The sequence below is a fragment of the Anser anser genome, assembly GCF_964211835.1.
Source record: "Anser anser genome assembly, chromosome: 18".
NCBI classification, from domain to species: Eukaryota; Metazoa; Chordata; class Aves; order Anseriformes; family Anatidae; genus Anser; species Anser anser.
The window spans coordinates 2,514,528-2,534,453 of NC_139739.1; the positions used below are offsets into that span (position 1 = coordinate 2,514,528).

General features: G+C 43.9%; 1 protein-coding gene across 1 annotated transcript; it reads left to right on the forward strand.

The window, feature by feature from the left end:
* The first annotated feature begins 1,261 nt into the window (after nt 1–1,261).
* PPP1CC (protein phosphatase 1 catalytic subunit gamma) lies at nt 1,262–17,432 on the forward strand. Its single transcript, XM_083804243.1, has 7 exons — nt 1,262–1,546; nt 11,039–11,170; nt 12,347–12,577; nt 14,146–14,250; nt 14,921–15,144; nt 15,608–15,742; nt 16,162–17,432. The coding sequence occupies exons 1-7, from the start codon at nt 1,492–1,494 to the stop codon at nt 16,249–16,251; spliced, it is 972 nt and encodes a 323-aa protein (XP_083660369.1). The 5' UTR covers nt 1,262–1,491; the 3' UTR covers nt 16,252–17,432.
* The last annotated feature ends 2,494 nt before the right edge of the window (nt 17,433–19,926 follow it).

Genomic DNA, 19,926 nt, shown 5'->3' on the forward strand with positions numbered 1-19,926 from the left:
ATTTGAAAGGATTTGCAAGAGAAAGAAAGCATTCGGCGCAAAAGAGCTGGGAGGCCGTTCCCGGGGAAGGTGCAGCACAAAAATAGATGTAAATCTGCAAGTGCTGTCACGTTGAAGTAAATCTGAAGTAACTCTATTGTCTTCAACGGGGTTACTTTGGGCTTACACCAGCGTGACTGAGATTAGCGTATCGGCTGGGGCGTGCTCATTACGATAAGCGTTGGCTCGGGGAAGTTGGGCGTTTCGAAGCTTCGTTTTGCAGCGCACAAAACCCCTGAGTTTCGGGTAGTGTCTGGCCATGTCCTCTTATCTCCTTCCTCCCGCCAGACCTAAGGTGTGCTGAGACGGCGACTCCTTCGTGTTATCGCCCTCGGGGACCTGAACTCTGCTCCGGCGCCGCCACGGCAGCCAGTTATGGATGTTATATAACTGTCACCATGAGGCATCCGGCATGCACGGTGGCAGCAATTGGCGCAGGGAGGGGAGAAGAGGTTGACGCAGCCATCCCTGCAAGTCAAAGCAGGAGGAAATAAAGCAATTAAACAATAGTCCATCAGAGATGCAACCCAAACAGGGGGAAAGGCCCGCACAGCCCATCACCCTTGCAGATGCATTCCAGTTTATGAGAGGAGCCTCATTTAGTTGCTTGTAGCCAAGCCTTTGCTATACTCAGGACAAAATAATAACAGAAACGTGAAATCAAATGGCCAGACGCTCTTGAAGGAGCATGCCAATTTCTCCGGCCAGGCTCCCTATGAATTTCCAAGCGCTGTACGTGTGCACTTTGGAGTTGGATGGGGAGAGGCGTGTCTGAGGTTACACAGAGCTGTCGGCTGGTGCACCTGCCGGGGGAGATGCCAGCTGCCGGCGTGTTTTGGGTGACATTCATCCTATTTTAGGGCCCGGGAGCGGCTGGTCCGTGGTAGGCACCTGCACCCCTCATGGGTCACGGGCACGTGGCGCCATGAGGCGGCAGCCCTGACGGGAGACACACCCCAACCTCCCTCCACCGGGACACACAGAACGGCCCGCAGCTCCCCACCACGGCCCGGTTCCCACAGACCGAGGCCGGGCCGCTCACGGCAGCCCCCACAGCACCGGGAACGGGCTGCAGCCCCGCACTATTTCCCCGCCCGCCGGCGGAAGGATCCGGCGAGGGCGGGCTCGGAGCCGCAGTGCGCGCCCCGCCTCCGCCGCGCTCTTCCCGCCCGGCCTATAAAGGGCTTCCGGTGAGCCGCCGCGCGCTCGCGGTATCCGTGCGCCGGCCGAGCCCGCTGAGGGGACGGCGGCCATTTTGTGGGGCGCCGGGGCTCTGCCGAGGGGGGAGGCGGCGGCGGCGGCGGCGGGGGGCTCGGAGCCGAGAGGGGAGAAGAAGGCGGGGGAGCGGGCAGAGACCGGCGGCACGGGGCGAGCGGAGGAGCCGGGCCCTGCCGAGCGGCGAGCGGAGGGAGGGGAGCGGCGGGGAGGGGTCCGCCGGGCCGCTGCGAGGCGATGGCGGATATAGACAAGCTCAACATCGACAGCATCATCCAACGGCTGCTGGAGGGTGAGGGGCGGCGGCGGCGGCGGGGGGGGACAGGAGGTGGGGGGCGGCCGGCACCGGGCCCCCGAGCCCGCCCGGCAGCGGCCTCCGGCGGGGCCCCCCTCGGTCCCCCGCTCGGCCACGACCGCGGTTTGGGGGGACCCAAAATTGGGGGGCGAGGGGCTCTGAGGCCTCCCGGGGGTCCCCACGGGTCCTGGAGCTCCGCTGCCCCCGGCCCCCGAGCAGCGCGGGGTCCTGCCGGCCTCCCCTTACAGCTGGCGGGGGGCTGCTCCTTATCGTCGTGGGGGAGCGTTTCAGGATGCTCCTGGCCTTTCTTTCTGTTTTTTTTTCCCCCCCCCCCATTTTTCGCTTGCACGCACGTGGGGGCTGCGCTTGGCTGGGCAGTCGTGGGGCTCTGGAAGTCGGAGCTGGGGAGTTTAAAGAGCCTGTCGGGGCAGCTCCTCAGAAAGTCTGCAGGGGAATTCCACGGGCTTTAGGACATCGTGGCTTTAGCATTGATTAGCTGCTGCGTTAATACTACCATTGGGCTCTGAGTTTGTAACATATGGTAGCTTACTTTGGTCTCAATTGAGGGTTGGGTTATGCTGTTGCAGACAGTACGTGGAAGGGCTTATTGTCATGTTAGCACCTAGGGTTGAAAAAGATTGCATGGAAGCCCCTAAATCAAAGGGAAACCTACAAGTTCCAGGGGGTGTCTTCAGCATCTTCCTTTTGGTTGCAGGGGTCAGCACCAGGCTGCAGTTGTCATCTGATCCGTGTTGGAAGTAGCTGGTGACACATTTTCTTAAGGCATCAAGGAAGGAATTATTTAGGGAAGGGAGCTAGCCTGATCCAGCAGAATTTCATGTGTGTTGGGGCAGGCATCTCTTAAGCACTTGAAGAGGTTGATCAGGGGTTTAACGTTATTTCCATTTGGCACAAAGTCATCTAAGATGATGTTGAAGCAAACAGTAAGGAAATGTCTTTCAGCTATGTTACACTTTTTCCTTCTTATAAAATTTTGCTTGGTGTAATGGCCTGGATAGCAAAAGGACAGGCAGAGGGACAGTAGTGCTACCACAGAAATTACTCGGAATTAAAAATCCAATAGGTGTATTATGGGATTACTGAGCTAGAATAAGTAAAAGTAAGTAGGGCTTTTTCTCTGATCCGTTTTGGTTTGCCTGTTACCAATTTAAACTACCCTGGCTTAAATTATTTAAAGGCTTCCCTTCATAAATTTAGACCAGGATTTTCCTGAAACTCTAGTAGCACACTTTGTAGGTGTCAGGTCCTATATGTCATATGTCTGGTGCCTTATTAATACATGCTCAGTTTTACTGCAGATAATACATTTCGTACCTGATTAGATCTAGTGCAACTCATGCGGTTTTCTCAGCATAAGTCGCTAATATTAAAGACATGGCACAATGTAAGCATGGAAAGAAATCCGAGTGATTTTGAATGACGATTCTTGTTTAAAGTTTCAGAAAGTAATAAGAGGTACAATGTTGATATGTTATGGTCTTACCCGGCTTATAGCAGTATTACACGTTTGGAGGAGATGGGAGCTCGTAAATCAGGCTTCAGAAGGCTTACTGACAAGATCTTTTAAGAGATGGTCATGTAGCTAAAGATGCTATTACTTCAGGTTGCATCAGCTGCCAGAGCTGAAATTAATTTTTTATTGACATTTCAGCTGGGATTTCAGATTTCTTGAGGCAATGATCGTCTTTCAGTTTTTAAAATGATTACCTATGTTAGTAGCCTGTGCTAGGGTGTATTTTGTGTATTGCTTATTAAGTGTCCATTTTAAACTTCTTTCTCAGACAGTGATGATTGACCTTTGTGGTAGTCTTTTTACTTTTTTTTTTCCCCAGAAAGGGCAAAGCAATGCTGCATTTTTGCAAGCGCTGCATTTTGCGTGGAGTGATAAATTGTGTGAATTACTGTGCAGGCACCGTTCTCTGGTGGTTTAAAATTTGACTCATCCTTTCCCTGGCATTATTAAGGTGCAGGTAGGTAGGTGACAAGACTGAACTTCTGAAGTGCGGATCTGCATGGTATTAAACTGGGGGGTAGAATCCGAAGTGTGTGTGAGGTTTCCCATCCGATTTGGAACAAGCAAAGAAATTTAAGATGCATTTCTGCATTATGTGGCATTGTTTTCAGTGCAGTGCTGGTAGAACAACTGCAGGATGTTAGTTATATGAAGCCTGAAGCGTCTGTACCAGAATTGTTTCAAGTGATAACCTTTTCAGGCAAGGTTGCACACAGATTATAATCATAGTCAAGCATTACAACACAGCACAATCTGCTTTAATATCAGTTTAATAACAAACTGAATTGCCCAAATCTTTGTGCAAGTTTTAATTTTCAGAGCAATTTGATATTTTATTATAAACATCTTTAAAATGCATACTTATTTTTATAACAGCTAATTTTAGGTGATTCATCTAATATAATGCAAAGGATATAAACTGGTACTATGGCTTTATGCCTTCTTCCCCTTTAAAGGGTAAAAAAAGGTATTATGGAGATAGTTTTAAATATATTCTCACACTAATTTATTTCAAATTTATTTCATAAACTGTGTTTTATATTAGCCTTAGCATTGCACTGTCGGAGGAGACCAAGTGAGCTGTGCTGGTAGTGGATCTAGTCTAATGGTCAAGGTGAAGTGGTGAAATGGTAAATAAGTTGTTCTCCCTTTTGTTCTTAATACAGGGTATCAGTAAAGTAATTGTGATTGAGTTGTACTTGCTTTCTGTCTTGACATCTTTTATGACAACTGAGGTAATGGCTCTGATCAAATTACGTTATTCGTACTGTTTCCCTCAAGGAGTTGATGCAATCCAGCCCACATTAAGCTAGTTAGCTGAAATGATTAGAGTATTCTTTAAAGGCCTAGAAGTGTATGTTTAGCTTCTTGTTCTTAAGTAAATATTTGGAGAGTCTTTCTTGCTCTAAGTGTTTATAGTACAGAGCCATTTGGCTTTGAAATGTCACAAAAACCATTTTCCAGTAACATTGTTCTCCACCTTGGGGAGCAGTTCAATGAAAACATTGAGCATACCATTTTTTTTTCCGTAACTTATGTTTTGCTTGACTTCTTTACTAATGAGGGCTGTACATTTTCATGAGAACAGGTTGTCTAATTTCGTTGCTTTTATAGTAATTTTCCTAACAACAATTTTCTCAAGAGTAAGGCTTTTAAAGTATACCAAATGACAGTATCCTGCAGTGAGTATTGAGATGTTTCCTAAGTGTATTTGATAGTGGGTAAAAGCCCAAATATTTACAGGACTAACTTGACCGAGGAATAAGTAGGGGCAAACTTAGGGGCAAGCTGTTCTTCTAGAAGGGATGTTGTAAGCAATAGCTAAATATTCTGGGCTTTTTATCTGCTAAACCAAACCTGCTGCTAGATGAGATGCAGGAAAAGCTCCCTGTAAGATGAAAAATCGGTGTCATCCGTATAGTCGTGGAAAGGAAATGGCAGAATTCCTGTTCAGCTCCAGGCAAAAAGGATCAGTGAGGAGAAATCCTGAGATTCCCAGGTGTGAGAGTGGCTTCCCTTTTGTGCCATGTCAGATGATGTTCCTGTAACTAGAGCCCCGTATCCGTTTCCTTCACCTACTGTTGGCAGCTTTTCGTGTATAATGTAAATAGGGTCTGATTTGAAACTGGAGCGCATAGTAATGTCTCTGGAAAAGCAGATTGAAATGTCCTAGCCTTACCATGGTAACAAATAACAGGGTAAAATAACAGCTAGCATACGTTAGTGGAGCCCAAGTTGAAGTAAGTTTCTGAAAATCTTTTCTGTGTTCCAGCCTCTGCAATTGCTATTAAAGGAAAACGAGTAATGAGGAGAGGCTTCTTTGGATAAAGCCATGCAAGGCCAGGGTGGTGATAGCCTTTTTGAAAGCTGAAATCCTGTTTAGTGCACTAAAATCAGCAAAAAGACTCTAAATCCTCAAACTTCCCTGTTTATACACCCACAGACTTCTATTCCTGGTGAAGCTTGTTGTATAGCTGATGAGGAGATACTCTTTAATTTGCATTAAATGGTGAAAGATCATCCAGTTATCAAAATTAGTTAAGCCAAAGAGTATAGATAAAGCTGCTGGAAAGAGGAAAAAATATTTCTTAAAATTCAGCTCTCTGACTTCTATTCCTTTGTGCTTAATACAACATTGATTGGATCTGTAGGATTGCTTTCCGTTTAGCTGATTGTCACAAATGCTAATCTGAAATTTGGTTGGATTTCACTTTTTGGTGAGCTGGGATGTTTCTAATAAACAAGTAGCACTCACTGACCTCAAACCACGTACGTTCCAGTAGCGCAGCGTTACTTAGCGTAGCTCAGTGTAGCTCAGGAGTTGCTTTTCGGTTTTGATTTTGAATTTGAAAGGAGCTGATCAAAGTTGATGCTGCCTGAAGTAAACTAAAACCTTTTTGACATCAACCACTTCCAAGTTATTTATTCCCTTTGTGTCTATGGTGTAAAATGGAATGCGAAACTGTCATCGGGAACTGCCAAAAGCAAGATAAAAACAACCTGCGGTATTTTTGGAAACTCCTTTAGGATTGCAGGCATCTTAACGTAAAATACGGTAAAATTGAGAGTCTTGTTTAATAAGCTAGGAGTCAACCAAGCTGCCAATGGACTATTTTCTTTAAAATATTTTCTGTACGAGAACTCAAGTCTAGCACTTCAGCTGACGGCATTTGTAAGGTAATACTGAAGCATGGATCACTGAAATTTCTACCACTTCGAGTATTCTATTTCTGAATATCCTTTTGGAAGGGTTGCTCCCTTTCACAGGTAATACACTCATTTTGGTAAGAGCCTTTCCCTTTGTGAAAGGGTTGCTTTGCACCAGACCGAACGCTGGAAGGTGCTAGAGATGGAGCGTGCTGTACAGCCTGTACGTTCTGGATCCTACAGTTCTGACCCATCTGTCCTTCAGACAGAACTGCATGAAAGTTACCCTGAATGTCAGGCTGTGTTGGAAGCCCTGGCAGCCGCAGCTATGCTTTGTCCTGGCTTTTTGCTCGCACCGAAATGATTTGGGGGTGGTAAATTCTTGCTCTTCCTTGTATGCTTTTTTCTCCCTCTGCTGGGCGGCCGTCGTACTGCGCTCACGTCCTCTGGGGTTGGGGTTGGTGCTTTCTAGCAGTTCTCCTTGTCTTGGAAAGTGCAGCATTTAATTTTAATAGTTGAAACCTATCGATTTGTGTTTTGGACAGGCTGTGAAGGATCTGTATTGAAGCTTGTAACCCTCGGAAATAAGGTCTGGAATAGCACATCGTGAAGAGATAAGAGCATGTGGTTGTCATTGCCTCAGAGCTGTGGCTTGGCCCCGTGCTCAGTGTATTTAAAAAACAAAAAGCTCTGTCAATACTGGCTAAAGGCTTTATGCTTTTGACTGGACAACAGATGGATTGCTCTCCCTTAAAGGCTTCCTGCGCTGGTTTTACAGAGCATAGCTGTAGAAGCTGGGATATTTTCTAGCTCGGTCATTGTGACTTGGAAGAGTACCTCTTCAGAGATCATCCTGGCCTCAGGGGGAGATCTTTTCTGTAGCCTTTTCCAGCCAGTGGAAATCTTTTTCCCCAAACTTCTTACACTTGCCCACTGGAGGAAGGTTTTACTTGTTAGAAGGCTGTCTGGGCTGGCCGTTGAAATTCAAGCTCTCAAAATGATAGAGAACAAGAGCGGCTCTGCCTAAAGGAGGAAGGGAATATGTTACTGTCTGGAAACAGTGCAGCAGTATGTTGAGACGAGATATAAATAAAATATTATTTGAAATGGGCTGACTTCTTCCCTCAACTGATTAATCTTTAGCTTGTTTCGCTGCCAGTTCCAGCCTGTCATTTCTGAGAGGTTATTTTTTATGCACTGAAAGAACCAATGTGCATGTACGGTGCTATCGAGCTGCTCTTTTGACTTTGACCAAGCTGCCAATTAATATCGTACTGTGTGATCTCTACAAGCTGCCTTGTTTCGGTCCAAAGCAGAGAAAAGAAACTGTAAACACCGCATTTTTCATAGTATCTTTGCCCTTCTTAGTGGGACTAAGTCATTTGGAGACTCAGAGAAACCTCCTAAGTGTTCATTCAGGCTGAGTATCCTGCATTTCTTTGCCAGCTCTTTCACTGTGGATGAGAAAATCCTTGCACTAAAAATACAGATTTCTCAAACCACCGTGCACTCCTGCATATTTGATTCTTCTGAAGCCGAAAATATTTTTTTCCAGCTTTTCAGGATATAGGTCAGTGGTAGAAGAAATGGAACACGCATTTTTTCCTGCGCTGGTTCCGTGTTGGATGAAAGTGGCCAAAATGTCACCGGCAGGCAGCGTGATACGGAACTGAACCAAATTTTCCTGTTTTCTGACATCCCTGCTAGTGAGTTTATGTAAACTGCAACAAAGCATCATTTCATCATGTCAAGGTTTTCTACAACTAAATGACTAAAACTGCATGAAGATTATACTGGTTCAATGGAAATATATCAGAAACCTAGGAAACTTGAATCTGAAGCAGTCGGTTCTCAGATTTTCATTTAATCCTCAGCAGAAATGAATGCATATGCTTTATTCATGAGCTCGAGTGACTCAGTGCATTGCTTACATTTCGTGTACTTTTTTATACTTTTTAATTTATGGATGTGAGATGCAGGGTTTGATTTTTAGCAATTTCCAACAAGACCAAATCACGGAAAGTTGAGTTTTTGCTATCTGAGAAGGTTAAACACAAGTATAGTACCTCTTTTAAAAAAAAAAAGCTAATTCTGATATTTAAGAGAGGAGAAATTGATCTTTATAATTTAACCAGCTGATCACTTTTTTCTCTAAATTTGTTCTTTACTGCTTCTGGATATTTGGTGTGTTCAGTAACTTGTTCATTGCTCGCAAGCATGAGGGAAATTACCGGGTGGCTGAAAAAAATGACTGCAGAGATGAAAAGACTCAAGCGTGATAAACTGCTGTGACAAAGATTTAACTCCCATTTATGTGCTTCATTAATTCTAATATTTTAATGGAATACTTGAAGTTTGGTGGTAATTTCTGTGTCACCACAGAACGAATGCCAGGGTGAGCGGTAATACATGGCTGCGGGTAACAGCAGCAAGTATTGCCCGAGAGATAACAGTGCTAGAGCTGGGACATCTGACAGCGCACCTCACTGTCACTGCAGGTTGTAATTTGAATTGGAGCTTGTTTGAAGAAAGGCTGCGTGGTTTTTGGTGCTGTCGGTGGCTCTGCAGTACGGGCAGTGCCAGCACGGCTCGGGTCTCTGCGATGGGAGTTGGTGTGCAGCAGGGAACTGGCTGGGTGATGACACCAAGTGCTAGTGGAGCTGGAGTCCAGTGGCACGTGGTTTTATGGCTGGATATTACACAAGCACTGTTTATTCTTGGCTAGAGATTACACCAAACAATGCCGTCTACTCTCGATCAAAGGCACAAAAGAACACTTAAGTGCTAATAAGAAATTGTGAGCCCTCTGCAACACGATTGTTTTTCTCTTCCGAAGCCTTCTTCCCTACTGGAATTCTCACTTCTTGATTTCATGAACTGCAGGGTCTGCGGGGACAGTAACAGCGTAATGGTTTTTCCATTTACTCTTAACCTACCCCTCACAAATGCTGCTGCGTGCAATTTAGCTGTAGTAACAGAATTGCTGCCGTAGAAATGGCCTTTTGTCTTTCTGGGCAACAGAAATTGGGGGCAAGGGGGTGTTAGTGTCAAGTAAATGGGGAACGGAGGGGAAACTTCCCATGGCTGTAGAAACTTGTTTGGGCCAAGCTGGTGTCCTTGTTCTGTGTCCAAGCTTTGACAGGATGTGAAGGGAACCAAACATTGAGAATTGTTGCAGTGGAGGCGGTAGAAGAAGAGAAGGATTGAAGAAATGTGGTCTGAGCCGGGAGATAAATCTCCTACCAGCTTGTCTTTTGCTGTGTTCGGGGGGGGGATGACAAGATGTGGAGAAGGGACCCAGAAAAAGTGGTACATGGTTTAGTAAGGTGAATTTCTTTGGGCTCTGTCTCAGCAATTTATGAAACAGCTCAGTTAAAATAGACAAAAAGCTAGAATCTCCCTTTCTGAAATACAGGAGCGATTTCCTTCCCGATTAAATCCTTTGCAGCTTTGGGACAGTCCTTCTCCCTCTGTAAAGGGCACCTAAAAGGAACCTGGAGAGCGGCTTTTTACAAGTGATAGGACAAGGGGTAATGGCTTTAAGAAAAGAACAAGGGGAGATTGTTAGACATTAGACATGCTTTGTTGTGAAATTTGTCAATTTGGTGGCTTCAGTTTTAGTGCATTTAAAAAATTCTTCCCAAGAAGAGTCCTAGTAATGAGGCTTTGAGTTTTGTTTACAGACTTGACAAAAAAGAGCCTGGTGGTGTTAATGTGGGCCTTCTCCTGAACTCCTTCTGGAGTCCTCATTCTAACTTGGGCTCCCAGTTCTGCTGTGCAAGCGTAACTGGTGGGAGAGGAAGTTCTGTCGCTGTTCCAGCCCCCTTTTTCCTCGCTCCTTTCCTCGTGTCATTCCGCACCACCTCTTACCCTCATTGGCACCATGAGCATCAATTTGGCATAGCGGAGAGGTGGGAGAGCCTGAGGATGGGTTTTACAGGAACCTTCTAAAATAAATGTAGTCACAGTCCTGATCCATATGGAATAGGAAGTATATTTGGAGGGTTCCCACCTCTCCCTCTGGTTGTCAAATGTTTAATGTATTCAGCTGTTCCTCTGGCTCGGGTGTTCCTGAGGAACTGAAACTTGTCGGGGAGGGGTAAGAGGTGTTAAAAAGAGTAGTAAAAAGGTAAAGTACTGGCTTGAAATGTTGGTGACTGTTCTGTGGTACTAATTATTTCTGCAGCGTGCTCTGTAACTTTGAGGCAGTTTTTAGGAACGCAGTTATTTGTCTGACTGTCCTATTTAGGTTGTATGTCTGACTGTCCTATTTAGGTTGTAAAACAGCCGTTAAGGATGTGCTGGGCCATTAGATTTTGACAGGTCCTGCTTTGTGGAGGCACCTTCAGATAGGGGACTGCAGATGCTGTGCTACCTTCAGGTTCATTGTAACCGAGAACTTCTCACCTAGATGAACAGGGATTTTTTTTTGATGAATTCTGGGGCTCAAGCTGTTTTACTTTTCAGCCTAATCTGTGCCCTGACCGCTTTAGCATGTCAATATAATAAGCTTAACCTCTGGGTGGTGGTGGTGAGGTGATGACAAGCGTCTTTATGTGGCTGACATTCCCATGTACGTTTATCCTGCTTTACTTTAAACTTATTTTAAGAGTTTAGAGGCATTTGGTGGAGAAAGCAAATGGCAGTTTAACAGCTCAGCGTAAACAGAATACTTTTAAAATATTATTCAGTCCTAATAGCACAATTGTTATAGTTTAATTCCGTGTTAGTGGCATTTAGTCAGGCTCTTAAAGTAACAATAGGAATACTGTTGACATGGGTAACTGACTTGTAACTTCTTCCAACAGTGAGAGGATCGAAACCAGGTAAAAATGTCCAACTTCAAGAGAACGAAATTAGAGGACTGTGCTTGAAATCCAGAGAGATCTTTCTCAGTCAGCCTATTCTACTAGAACTTGAAGCTCCGCTGAAAATATGTGGTAAGTGCGGTGATTTGGTGCTTGGTCAGGGTGTGGGGGTGGATTTTGAGTATCTGCAGATGTTAAGCAGAGAACAAATGCCAGTTGCTACTTTCACTTACTATGAAATGGGCAAATGTTCGTAGTGAAAGGGAAAATAAGGTTGGGCTGAATGTTTTGGGTGGAGGAATGGGGAGGGGGCATTGAACATGGGAATTGGAGTTGGGACCAAAAAATCCCGAACCAAAAAGTAACTGGTCTAGTTTCATCAGGTCTCTTGACCAGGGTTCAGAAGTTTTGGAAAGGAGTTTTTGTATCATTGAATGTTCAGCCTGATCAAGGAGAATCCAAGAACCACAGTAGCTTTTTTGTAGCTGCTATTCAGAGTTGAACCATGGTTTTGACACCATTTTAAAATCTTGCTGGAAACTTGAATTTCTGTACCATCCCCAGGACTGACTTTCTGGTTTGGTTTCACCACACTTGGTGGTGGTGCTGATTTTGCATGCATGTGCATATCTAGTTGTGCTAAAAGAATGAAGAATGTCAAAATACACCCCTCGATAAATCCTGCGCCAACACTGAGGATTTACTTCAGACTGAAGTAGTTTGTTCAATATTTATAACGTGGTAGACTAAAAGCAAGATTGTGTTCTGCGTGCCAGAAACAAAACTGTGATTTAAACCAAAGGCAGAAATACAAATTTATTTTGGTACAACTTCACTGTTATAATTTGAAATACTGGGTGTGGCAAGAAAATACCAGAGCTGGTGCAGAGGAAAGTAAATTCCCTGGTTTTCAGTCAGTGTCACTACTGATGTGTGAAGGTATCGAGAATGAAGTAAAAGTCCCTAATGTCACAGCCACCAGTCAAGGAAAGGAATTAACTGGATGCCAGATTGTTGTGCGAGCACAGGGCTGATACCTTGGAGTCTTAGATTTGTTTCACATGTGTAGGAATATTTTTGAGTAGATGGATACTTAGTCTTAATGCATACTTAGTCATTGTATTGCATAGAGGTCAAGATTTTGAGTGATAATTTGGTATGTATTAAGACAAACTATGTAATCTTCAAGAATGTTGCAGGCAATATCTGCAGTTTTTTTCTGATGCTTCACTTATTTGCCGTTTCTCTAGAATTAATCAAAAAATGTTGTGAAATGTCACTTGTGTTGTTTCTGAACACTCTTTGCAGGTGACATCCACGGACAATACTATGACTTGCTTCGACTCTTCGAATACGGAGGCTTTCCACCAGAAAGCAACTACCTGTTCCTCGGTGATTATGTTGACAGAGGAAAGCAGTCTTTAGAAACAATTTGTCTTCTACTGGCCTACAAAATTAAATATCCAGAGAATTTTTTCCTTCTCCGAGGGAACCATGAATGTGCCAGCATTAATAGAATTTATGGGTTTTATGATGAATGTAAGTAATTACTGACAAATGTGAGTGTCTTTTGGCTTCGGAAAGCAGGTGTTTGATGTCTTCTGGCATTGGATCACTCTTTCCTAACTTGCTGTTATCTCTGCACACTTCAGTCGGCCCTGTGGCCTATTTTAGCAAGGGGAATGTTTTTGTTTACTCTGTTACAGCCTGATCCTCACAGAGCAGCCTGCAAATGGGTAATTTTGTTAACTGGCCACTGCGTTACGTTGTCACTGGTACACATTTGTGAAGTTCTTACGGTTGTCTTACCAGATGAGAATTTTACTCTGCTTTACAGTTTGCATGTTTCTTTCATCTGTAACAATGTGTACCGGTGTTATAACTTAGAGATTGTACTGGTCTTTATTGTGATTGTTACAGTGCTTGCAGTCTAGTTCATACTAAGTCCTGTAACTTTGTAATGTTAAAAAAAAAGGGGGGGGGAGGCAAATGTTTGTCCTTCTCTGGAATACCTGAGACTGCATGCAGTCCTACAGTATTTTGCCCTGCTGCTTTGGCCAAAAACAGCATTTCCTTTCTTCCTTTAATAAATGGGGCAAAGCATATGTGAAGCCTTCAGTATGATACGTGATCGGATTAAATACCAGCTACTTGCTCTTTCAGTAGGTGGTTTCAGCTGTAAATGTGACTTGAACCAGTGCATCAGCCTTTTAATGAAGAAATAGGCTTGTGTTTATTTGGCATCACAAGCGCTCCTTTTGAACAAACGTAACGTTGCTATGCACTTAGTGTACCAGCTCTGTCACTGCAGAGTGCATTAAGGTCTGCGATGGAAGCTATACGTAGACCTTACAGTATCATAATAAGTAATTTTGCTGTGAAGTAGATGTGTAATGTTTGTATGTTTCAAAGGATGTGAGCTAAACCAGATAGTGTGGAGGAGATTAAACTATTACGTTGATTGTGCACTGAAGCATCCTCCCAAGTTCTGCTGTGGGACATGCTTGGCTTGTACCTTACAAAATGTACTCTGTCTCATTCTCCTTTTTCAACAAGGAAACAAAGATGTGCGGCATTTGACTTGACTCCTCTAAGATTAATCACAGGCTTAGTCACATATCGCAGATACGTTCAGGGCTCATATCTGTTGGGAGAGTTGCTTGGAAAGTGAAGCTAGCAGCTTCATTTTTTCAGGCCTGTTTCTGTGCCTGCAGTGAAGTACTTGCAGAAATTTAAGGAAAAGCTGCTTTCCAGGAAATGCTGTCTATCCCTGAAGAAAACAGCAAATGGCATAATTTTCTGAAATGGATCACATTCTCCAAGGGAGTTGAGACGGGAGGGTCTGGCTGCCAAGAGTAGAATGTCATTCTCTTGAACAGATGCATGCTATCCTCAGAGCCATTTCAAAGCTGCGTCTGTCACATGGAAAAAGACCTTGCAACTTTTCTTATCAGCAGTAAAGTACATCAGCGGGTATCAGGGAAGATAAAATGTGTATAGGCCTTATTGCTGAGTTCTTGCAAGTCTAAGTTCAAGGCAGCCATGGTAGACTGTAGTTGTGTTAGAGAAGTACACTGACTGTTCTTTTCTCCCCAAATCTGTTCTAGGTAAGAGAAGATATAATATTAAGCTGTGGAAAACTTTCACAGACTGTTTTAACTGTTTACCAATTGCAGCTATTGTGGATGAGAAAATATTCTGCTGTCATGGAGGTAAGTTCTTTAGTTGATATTTTAAGAAAATGTAACACTCTGGTATAAATATTGGCAATTTCATGTTTATCTTGTATGCTTTTCAGCTGCTGAAAAACATTGATTTTTTTTGTCTTGCACTTCTTTAGCAAAGCTTTGAAACTTTAGGGATTTTCCCCTGCCTCGGTTCATGTATGAGGTAGGGTTGAGAGCTTGATCAATGTCAGTTTTGTGAATCGTTGGGCTGGCAGTTTGACTGCAGATAAAATTGTCTGCATTTAGTTGTATGCAGACAACTGGAGAAATGCAGAAAATGGTATGAGATCTATGTGATGTTGTATTTCATCTTACTAGGCCTGATCTTTAAAATAAACATGTCCAGTTATTTCTAGCATTGGTGCCTCTTTTACTTGATAGCTCTTTTAACAGACACTTGCAAATTGTTGAGGTGGTAATCCTCTAAAACGGGGAAATGGCTTTGCTTATCTTGCTCCCGGTAAACCTTCTAAAAAGTCTTTTATACAAGCTTTAAAATAAGTGCTGGATTAAAAAATACCAGTTAACATTGCCATTGTACTACATAAAATTGTGGTGGTGAATGTGTTTGGATTTTTTTTGTCTTGAGTTGTGTCAATCTTACAGTGCGAAGTTGGACTGAAATGTGAGCTGCGTGTGTCTTTACTCTGACCAGGTTTGTCACCAGACCTTCAGTCAATGGAACAGATAAGACGAATTATGCGCCCCACTGATGTACCTGATCAAGGTCTTCTTTGTGATCTCCTGTGGTCCGACCCTGACAAAGATGTCCTAGGATGGGGTGAAAATGACAGAGGAGTGTCCTTCACATTTGGTGCTGAAGTGGTTGCTAAGTTTCTCCACAAACATGATTTGGATCTCATATGTAGAGCTCATCAGGTATTTTAATTTTGTGCTTTAAACCAAGGAACATTTTAAGTTGAAAGGGACCTGAAGTGGTCATCTGGTCTCTACGCATGTACTCAACACAGGGCAAACCAATATAAGACCAAATCACTTAGGATCTTGTCCAGCCAGGCTTTAAATATCCACAAGGGCAGATTCCACCGTCTCTGGGCAGCTTGTCCCACTGTTTAAAAGCCCTCGTGTGTTTTTAATACGTGTAAACCGTGGGTCTGATTCTTAAACAAGGTTGTCTTGAACTTAGTGTAATTCTGTTTTATTGTTAATGGACCTTGTTGCCAAAATGGATCCTGTGATGCTCTTCCTTCTTTTGGGGTAAAAGTTTGGAGCTGGTGCTCCTTAGCTGCAACCAGTTTTTCAGCTGCTGCTTCGATTAAAGCTGCTTTGTACCTTGTCTGGAAGAAATTGCCCAGTGTAATTTCTGCTTTTGTCTCCAAAGGTTGTTGAAGATGGATATGAGTTTTTTGCAAAAAGGCAATTGGTAACTCTCTTTTCTGCCCCAAATTACTGTGGAGAATTTGACAATGCAGGTGCCATGATGAGTGTGGATGAAACTTTAATGTGCTCTTTTCAGGTACGGTATCTGGCAACTTTATCTCCTACTTAGTGCAGTCACACTTTAAAGTTCCTGTTCTCGATTTATACTGTACTGTTACAAACCATAATGCTTGCTTCAAATAGATCTTCACAGCTATTAAATGTAGACAGAGCTGTTTGCATTCATGTCTTTAAAAACGTGATAAGCCCTTACTGATGTGAGTAGATGAACTGTTTTACCTTGGAATTAAATCATCCAAGCAAAGTTATCAGCTGTTTTCCTGCTTCCGTTGGCATGGGCTCTCAGATCAGCTGCTCTGAGCAGGAAACTCATTTATTTCTTGGCTTCCTTATTACCTGTCCAGCTGATCTGTGTCATGCCTTATCCTACTGAATGGATTGTTTGAGGGTAAGAAAACTAAATTATTTGCTTAATGACTGAATTATCTCTTTCAGATTTTGAAACCTGCAGAGAAAAAGAAGCCCAATGCTAGCAGACCTGTAACGCCTCCCAGGGGTATGATCACAAAACAAGCAAAGAAATAGTCAATGTGGCACTGCCTTGTTCGGACTTGTATTATAGTATATAACCTCCATTTTTAAAACTGTAATGTGTACCGTTCAGCTTGCTCAAAATAGATAATGTGTTTGTGGATTCCCTTTTGATTTGATGAATGGCATTTGCTGGTTGTAACAGCAAATGAGAGATTTTTCTCCCTCCCAGAAAAGGTTTTAAACTTTCCTTTCGTTGGTGTTACAGCTGTACACTCCGCAGCATCTTATCCTGTCATTATGGGTAATTGTACAACTGACTTTCTGAATCTGTACAATGAGTAGTGTAAATGCTTGTTTTCTTTAGGATCTAAAGAGGGCACTAGTGTGCTGTGAGAGTAGAAATTTGTTACTGTTGGAAATGACATACTGTTTATACAAACCACTGTGAACTTTTTTTACGTTGAAATTTGTTTTAAAGGGATTGCTTTTCTTTTAATGTCTTGTCATGTACACATTAGTTTTATTGCTGTCAACATTAGAAATAACCTTCAACCTTCCCGGCATCACTGGTATGATGTATATTTAATGAAAACACACCTCCCTCTCCATATACTTTAAATGTCAATTAAAGCCATTATTTTAAGTTTCCTTCCTGAAGCCAAAGTTCGCTTAGAAAACTGTACGTACACAACCCACCACTCTGAGCTGGCAGGGCCTTCCATTCATGCCTTCCTCTCGGAGATAAAAAGGAAGTCTCGACTTGAAATAGCAAGTAGAAATGCTGTGCTGTTAGTTCTGTTCATGGCAAAAGTAAACACATTTTTGTACAGTTTCTGTACGTTCTATCAAGTGGACCTTTTTACAGTTGCATCAGTCCTGTGGCAGCCAGGGTCAGAAGGCTGGAAGTTAAGGAAATGGTTCTAAGATCTGCCTGAATGGTTTTGTGCATTTTGGCCTAGAGACTTTGTTTTACAAAGAAGCCTAGAAAACAGCTTGATGAGCCAACCAGAGGCATTGATCTTGAGCACCAGTTTATACAAATCTCTCACGGTATCTTGTTTTTTAAAAACTGTTAATCTTTTTTGAACAGATGACAGTGTACAATACCATGTAGTGAAAATCACTTATTAAATGAAGAAATTGTTAAATCTTCTGTGTCGGTTTATCGCAACTACTATCACTCCTGCTATCAGAGGACCTGACTTAGAGAAATAAATCGGTCTGGAAATCCACACATTCTCAGTTTGGGTTTGTCTGAGCTGCAAGCACTTGAGGTGTGCTTTTTAAACAGTGTTGGATTCAGATCTGGTTCCGAAGCTTTTATGTGCGTGCTGCCCTGAGACACCAGCACCCTTCCACCAGAGGGAGGTGAGGGCACAGGCACTCAGCTCCCAGACTGCTTCGAGCACTGCTGTGGGTCTGCACAACTGTCTAGCAGACGAGCCAGAACTCCGCGTTTCAGCATCTGGTATATACCGATCCTGCTGTCTGTGCTTGTGGTTTTTGCAGCCTCTGACCAGGGCAGCTGCGGGTCAAGACTTTTGAGAAGCGCCCGGGCAGCGGTTCCCAGAGATGCGTGCGTGGGAGGACTCGCTCAGCTTGGCTTGTGTTTATCGTCCTGCTGCGTGTTTGGAGTGAGTTGAGCCTAGAACAAAAGTACCGTTTTGTAGAGACCATTGACTTAACGAAGGTTGTAGTTGAGGACGAGACCAATTTCCTCTGGTTCTTGAATTCAAGAACTGTAAATTCTTGGTGAAGAAAGGTCAGTAAACTTTACCACTGCTCTTCTTACTTCAGCAAGACTTGGTATACATGTCAGCTAAAGCGGCTTGCAATTAGAGGGAATGCATAAGGTATAACGCCAGCTGTGGGCACACGGCTGTCCTGCCCTGGGTAGGAATACACTGCTGGTATACGTTCCTTCACCTGCCACCTCCTCTCGTGTACCTTGTGGAAATACTGCCAAGATTTTTAGAAGGTGAGTGAAGTGGCTTATTTCATATCACCAGGCTGTTCTAAAACTGCTGCGGTAACGAGCTGCAAGGTGCTCGGGGTCTGGTTAGCGTTCAGTTGTGTCACTGAAACGTCTGGCCCAGATAAACCAGCTCTGTTCTGGCACTTCAGTTAGCAGATGACTTTCTCTTCCCTTCTGGAGTAAGCTGAGTTTTCACGATGAAAATTCATCTGGGTAGTTTCTAGCCATTGATTTTTTACATTTATTTTATTTCTCTGCTAAACCCAAACCTTTTTTCTACTCAGATCTTTTTCTTCTAAAACATTAATCAAACCATGTCATGGTAAGTTTTGATGAGCTCATTAGATCAGGTGTCAGATTACCTGGTGCGCGGCTTTCTTACAGATTTACTTTCACCCCCCCCTAAATCACATTTGTGGTATTCTTTATAGCTTTATATTCTTCTGCCACCTTGTAAAATAGTCACCTGCATGTCTTTTATTGATTTAGTTAATAGAACCGGTTCCCTATGGTCTCGTACTTGACTCGTAGCTAAAGGAATGCACTAACCCATCTCTGCAACAGCCTTCGTTAGCCACCCATTCTGCGTGTCACCGCGTCACACCTTTTTCCTCTTTCTGCCCTCAGATGTGGTTTTAGTAACACGGCTGCCTATTCTGGGCTCTGTTTTCTGCTTGACTGCATTCCTCCGCGCTGCTTCATGCACCGTGGGCTCAGCAGCTGCTCGGAGCAAAGGAAGTCCCACAGCACGATACTGGAGGTGGAGAGAGGTTCCTGTACCGCTGCCATGAGGCAGGGAGGAGAGAATGTGCTGGTCTTGTTACGGGCTGCGATCAAAACTTCGCAGGCACGGGGTGTTTCGTGCCCGTTGCTCTGGGCCTGCTGTTCAGGCTGGGCTTTTTGATCACTGGAGGGAGAGAATGAGCAGCAGCTGCTGCTATCCCATTGTTTTTTCGTATTGATACTTGTATGAACATCCAGTTTACACACCAAATTTAACAGAACGTAAACTTCGTGTGAGGCCCTTCCCACAGCCCATCCACCCTTACCTCTGGAGCAAGCTGCAAGGGGGGAGCTGGAGCAGGGTGGGTACCAGACCTTGCTGAAGATCACACAAGGTAGCAGGAAAGTTGTAATGAGCCCAGGCTCTCTTGAATCCTCAGCTTGTGCCTTTCGCAGTAGGCCAGTATAGTTTAATTTAAATACATTAATTAATTAAGTGGTAATCAGGAACATCTCAGGCACTTCTGGTGTGGATGTTGTTCTAGACAGTGGGGTGGATGTTCCTCATTTTCTGAAGTGGTGCAGGAGCTCCCCGTGCGCTGCACCGTTGGCTCACGAGGCGCCATGTAAAGCAGCTCTTATTCAAAGCAGGGGCTTGCAAAGTATGACCCTAAGCACGTTCTCCTTGGGGACTTGGGGCAGCTGTTCGGTTCACAAGGTGATGCTTGAGCTCTTTACAACTGCTCAGGTTGAAAAAAAAAAAACCACAAAAACCTTCCCATCTCTATTGAAAAGAGGGACTTGCACCTCGTCCTCAGAAAACATTTTTAAGCAGCTTTCAGGCCCCTTACTTTTAAAGTTTAAGAAAGCTTTTTCTTTGTAAGATGCAGTGCAGCGGCTTCCTCATTCCCCTGGCCACTTTCTATCCCTGTTCCCTTTGCAAGTGGCCAGCGCCGACACCCAGCTGCAGCGGCCCTGCAGGTGCTGGAACACCACTGCCCGGGGCTGGTGCCAGCCTCCTGCCTCGG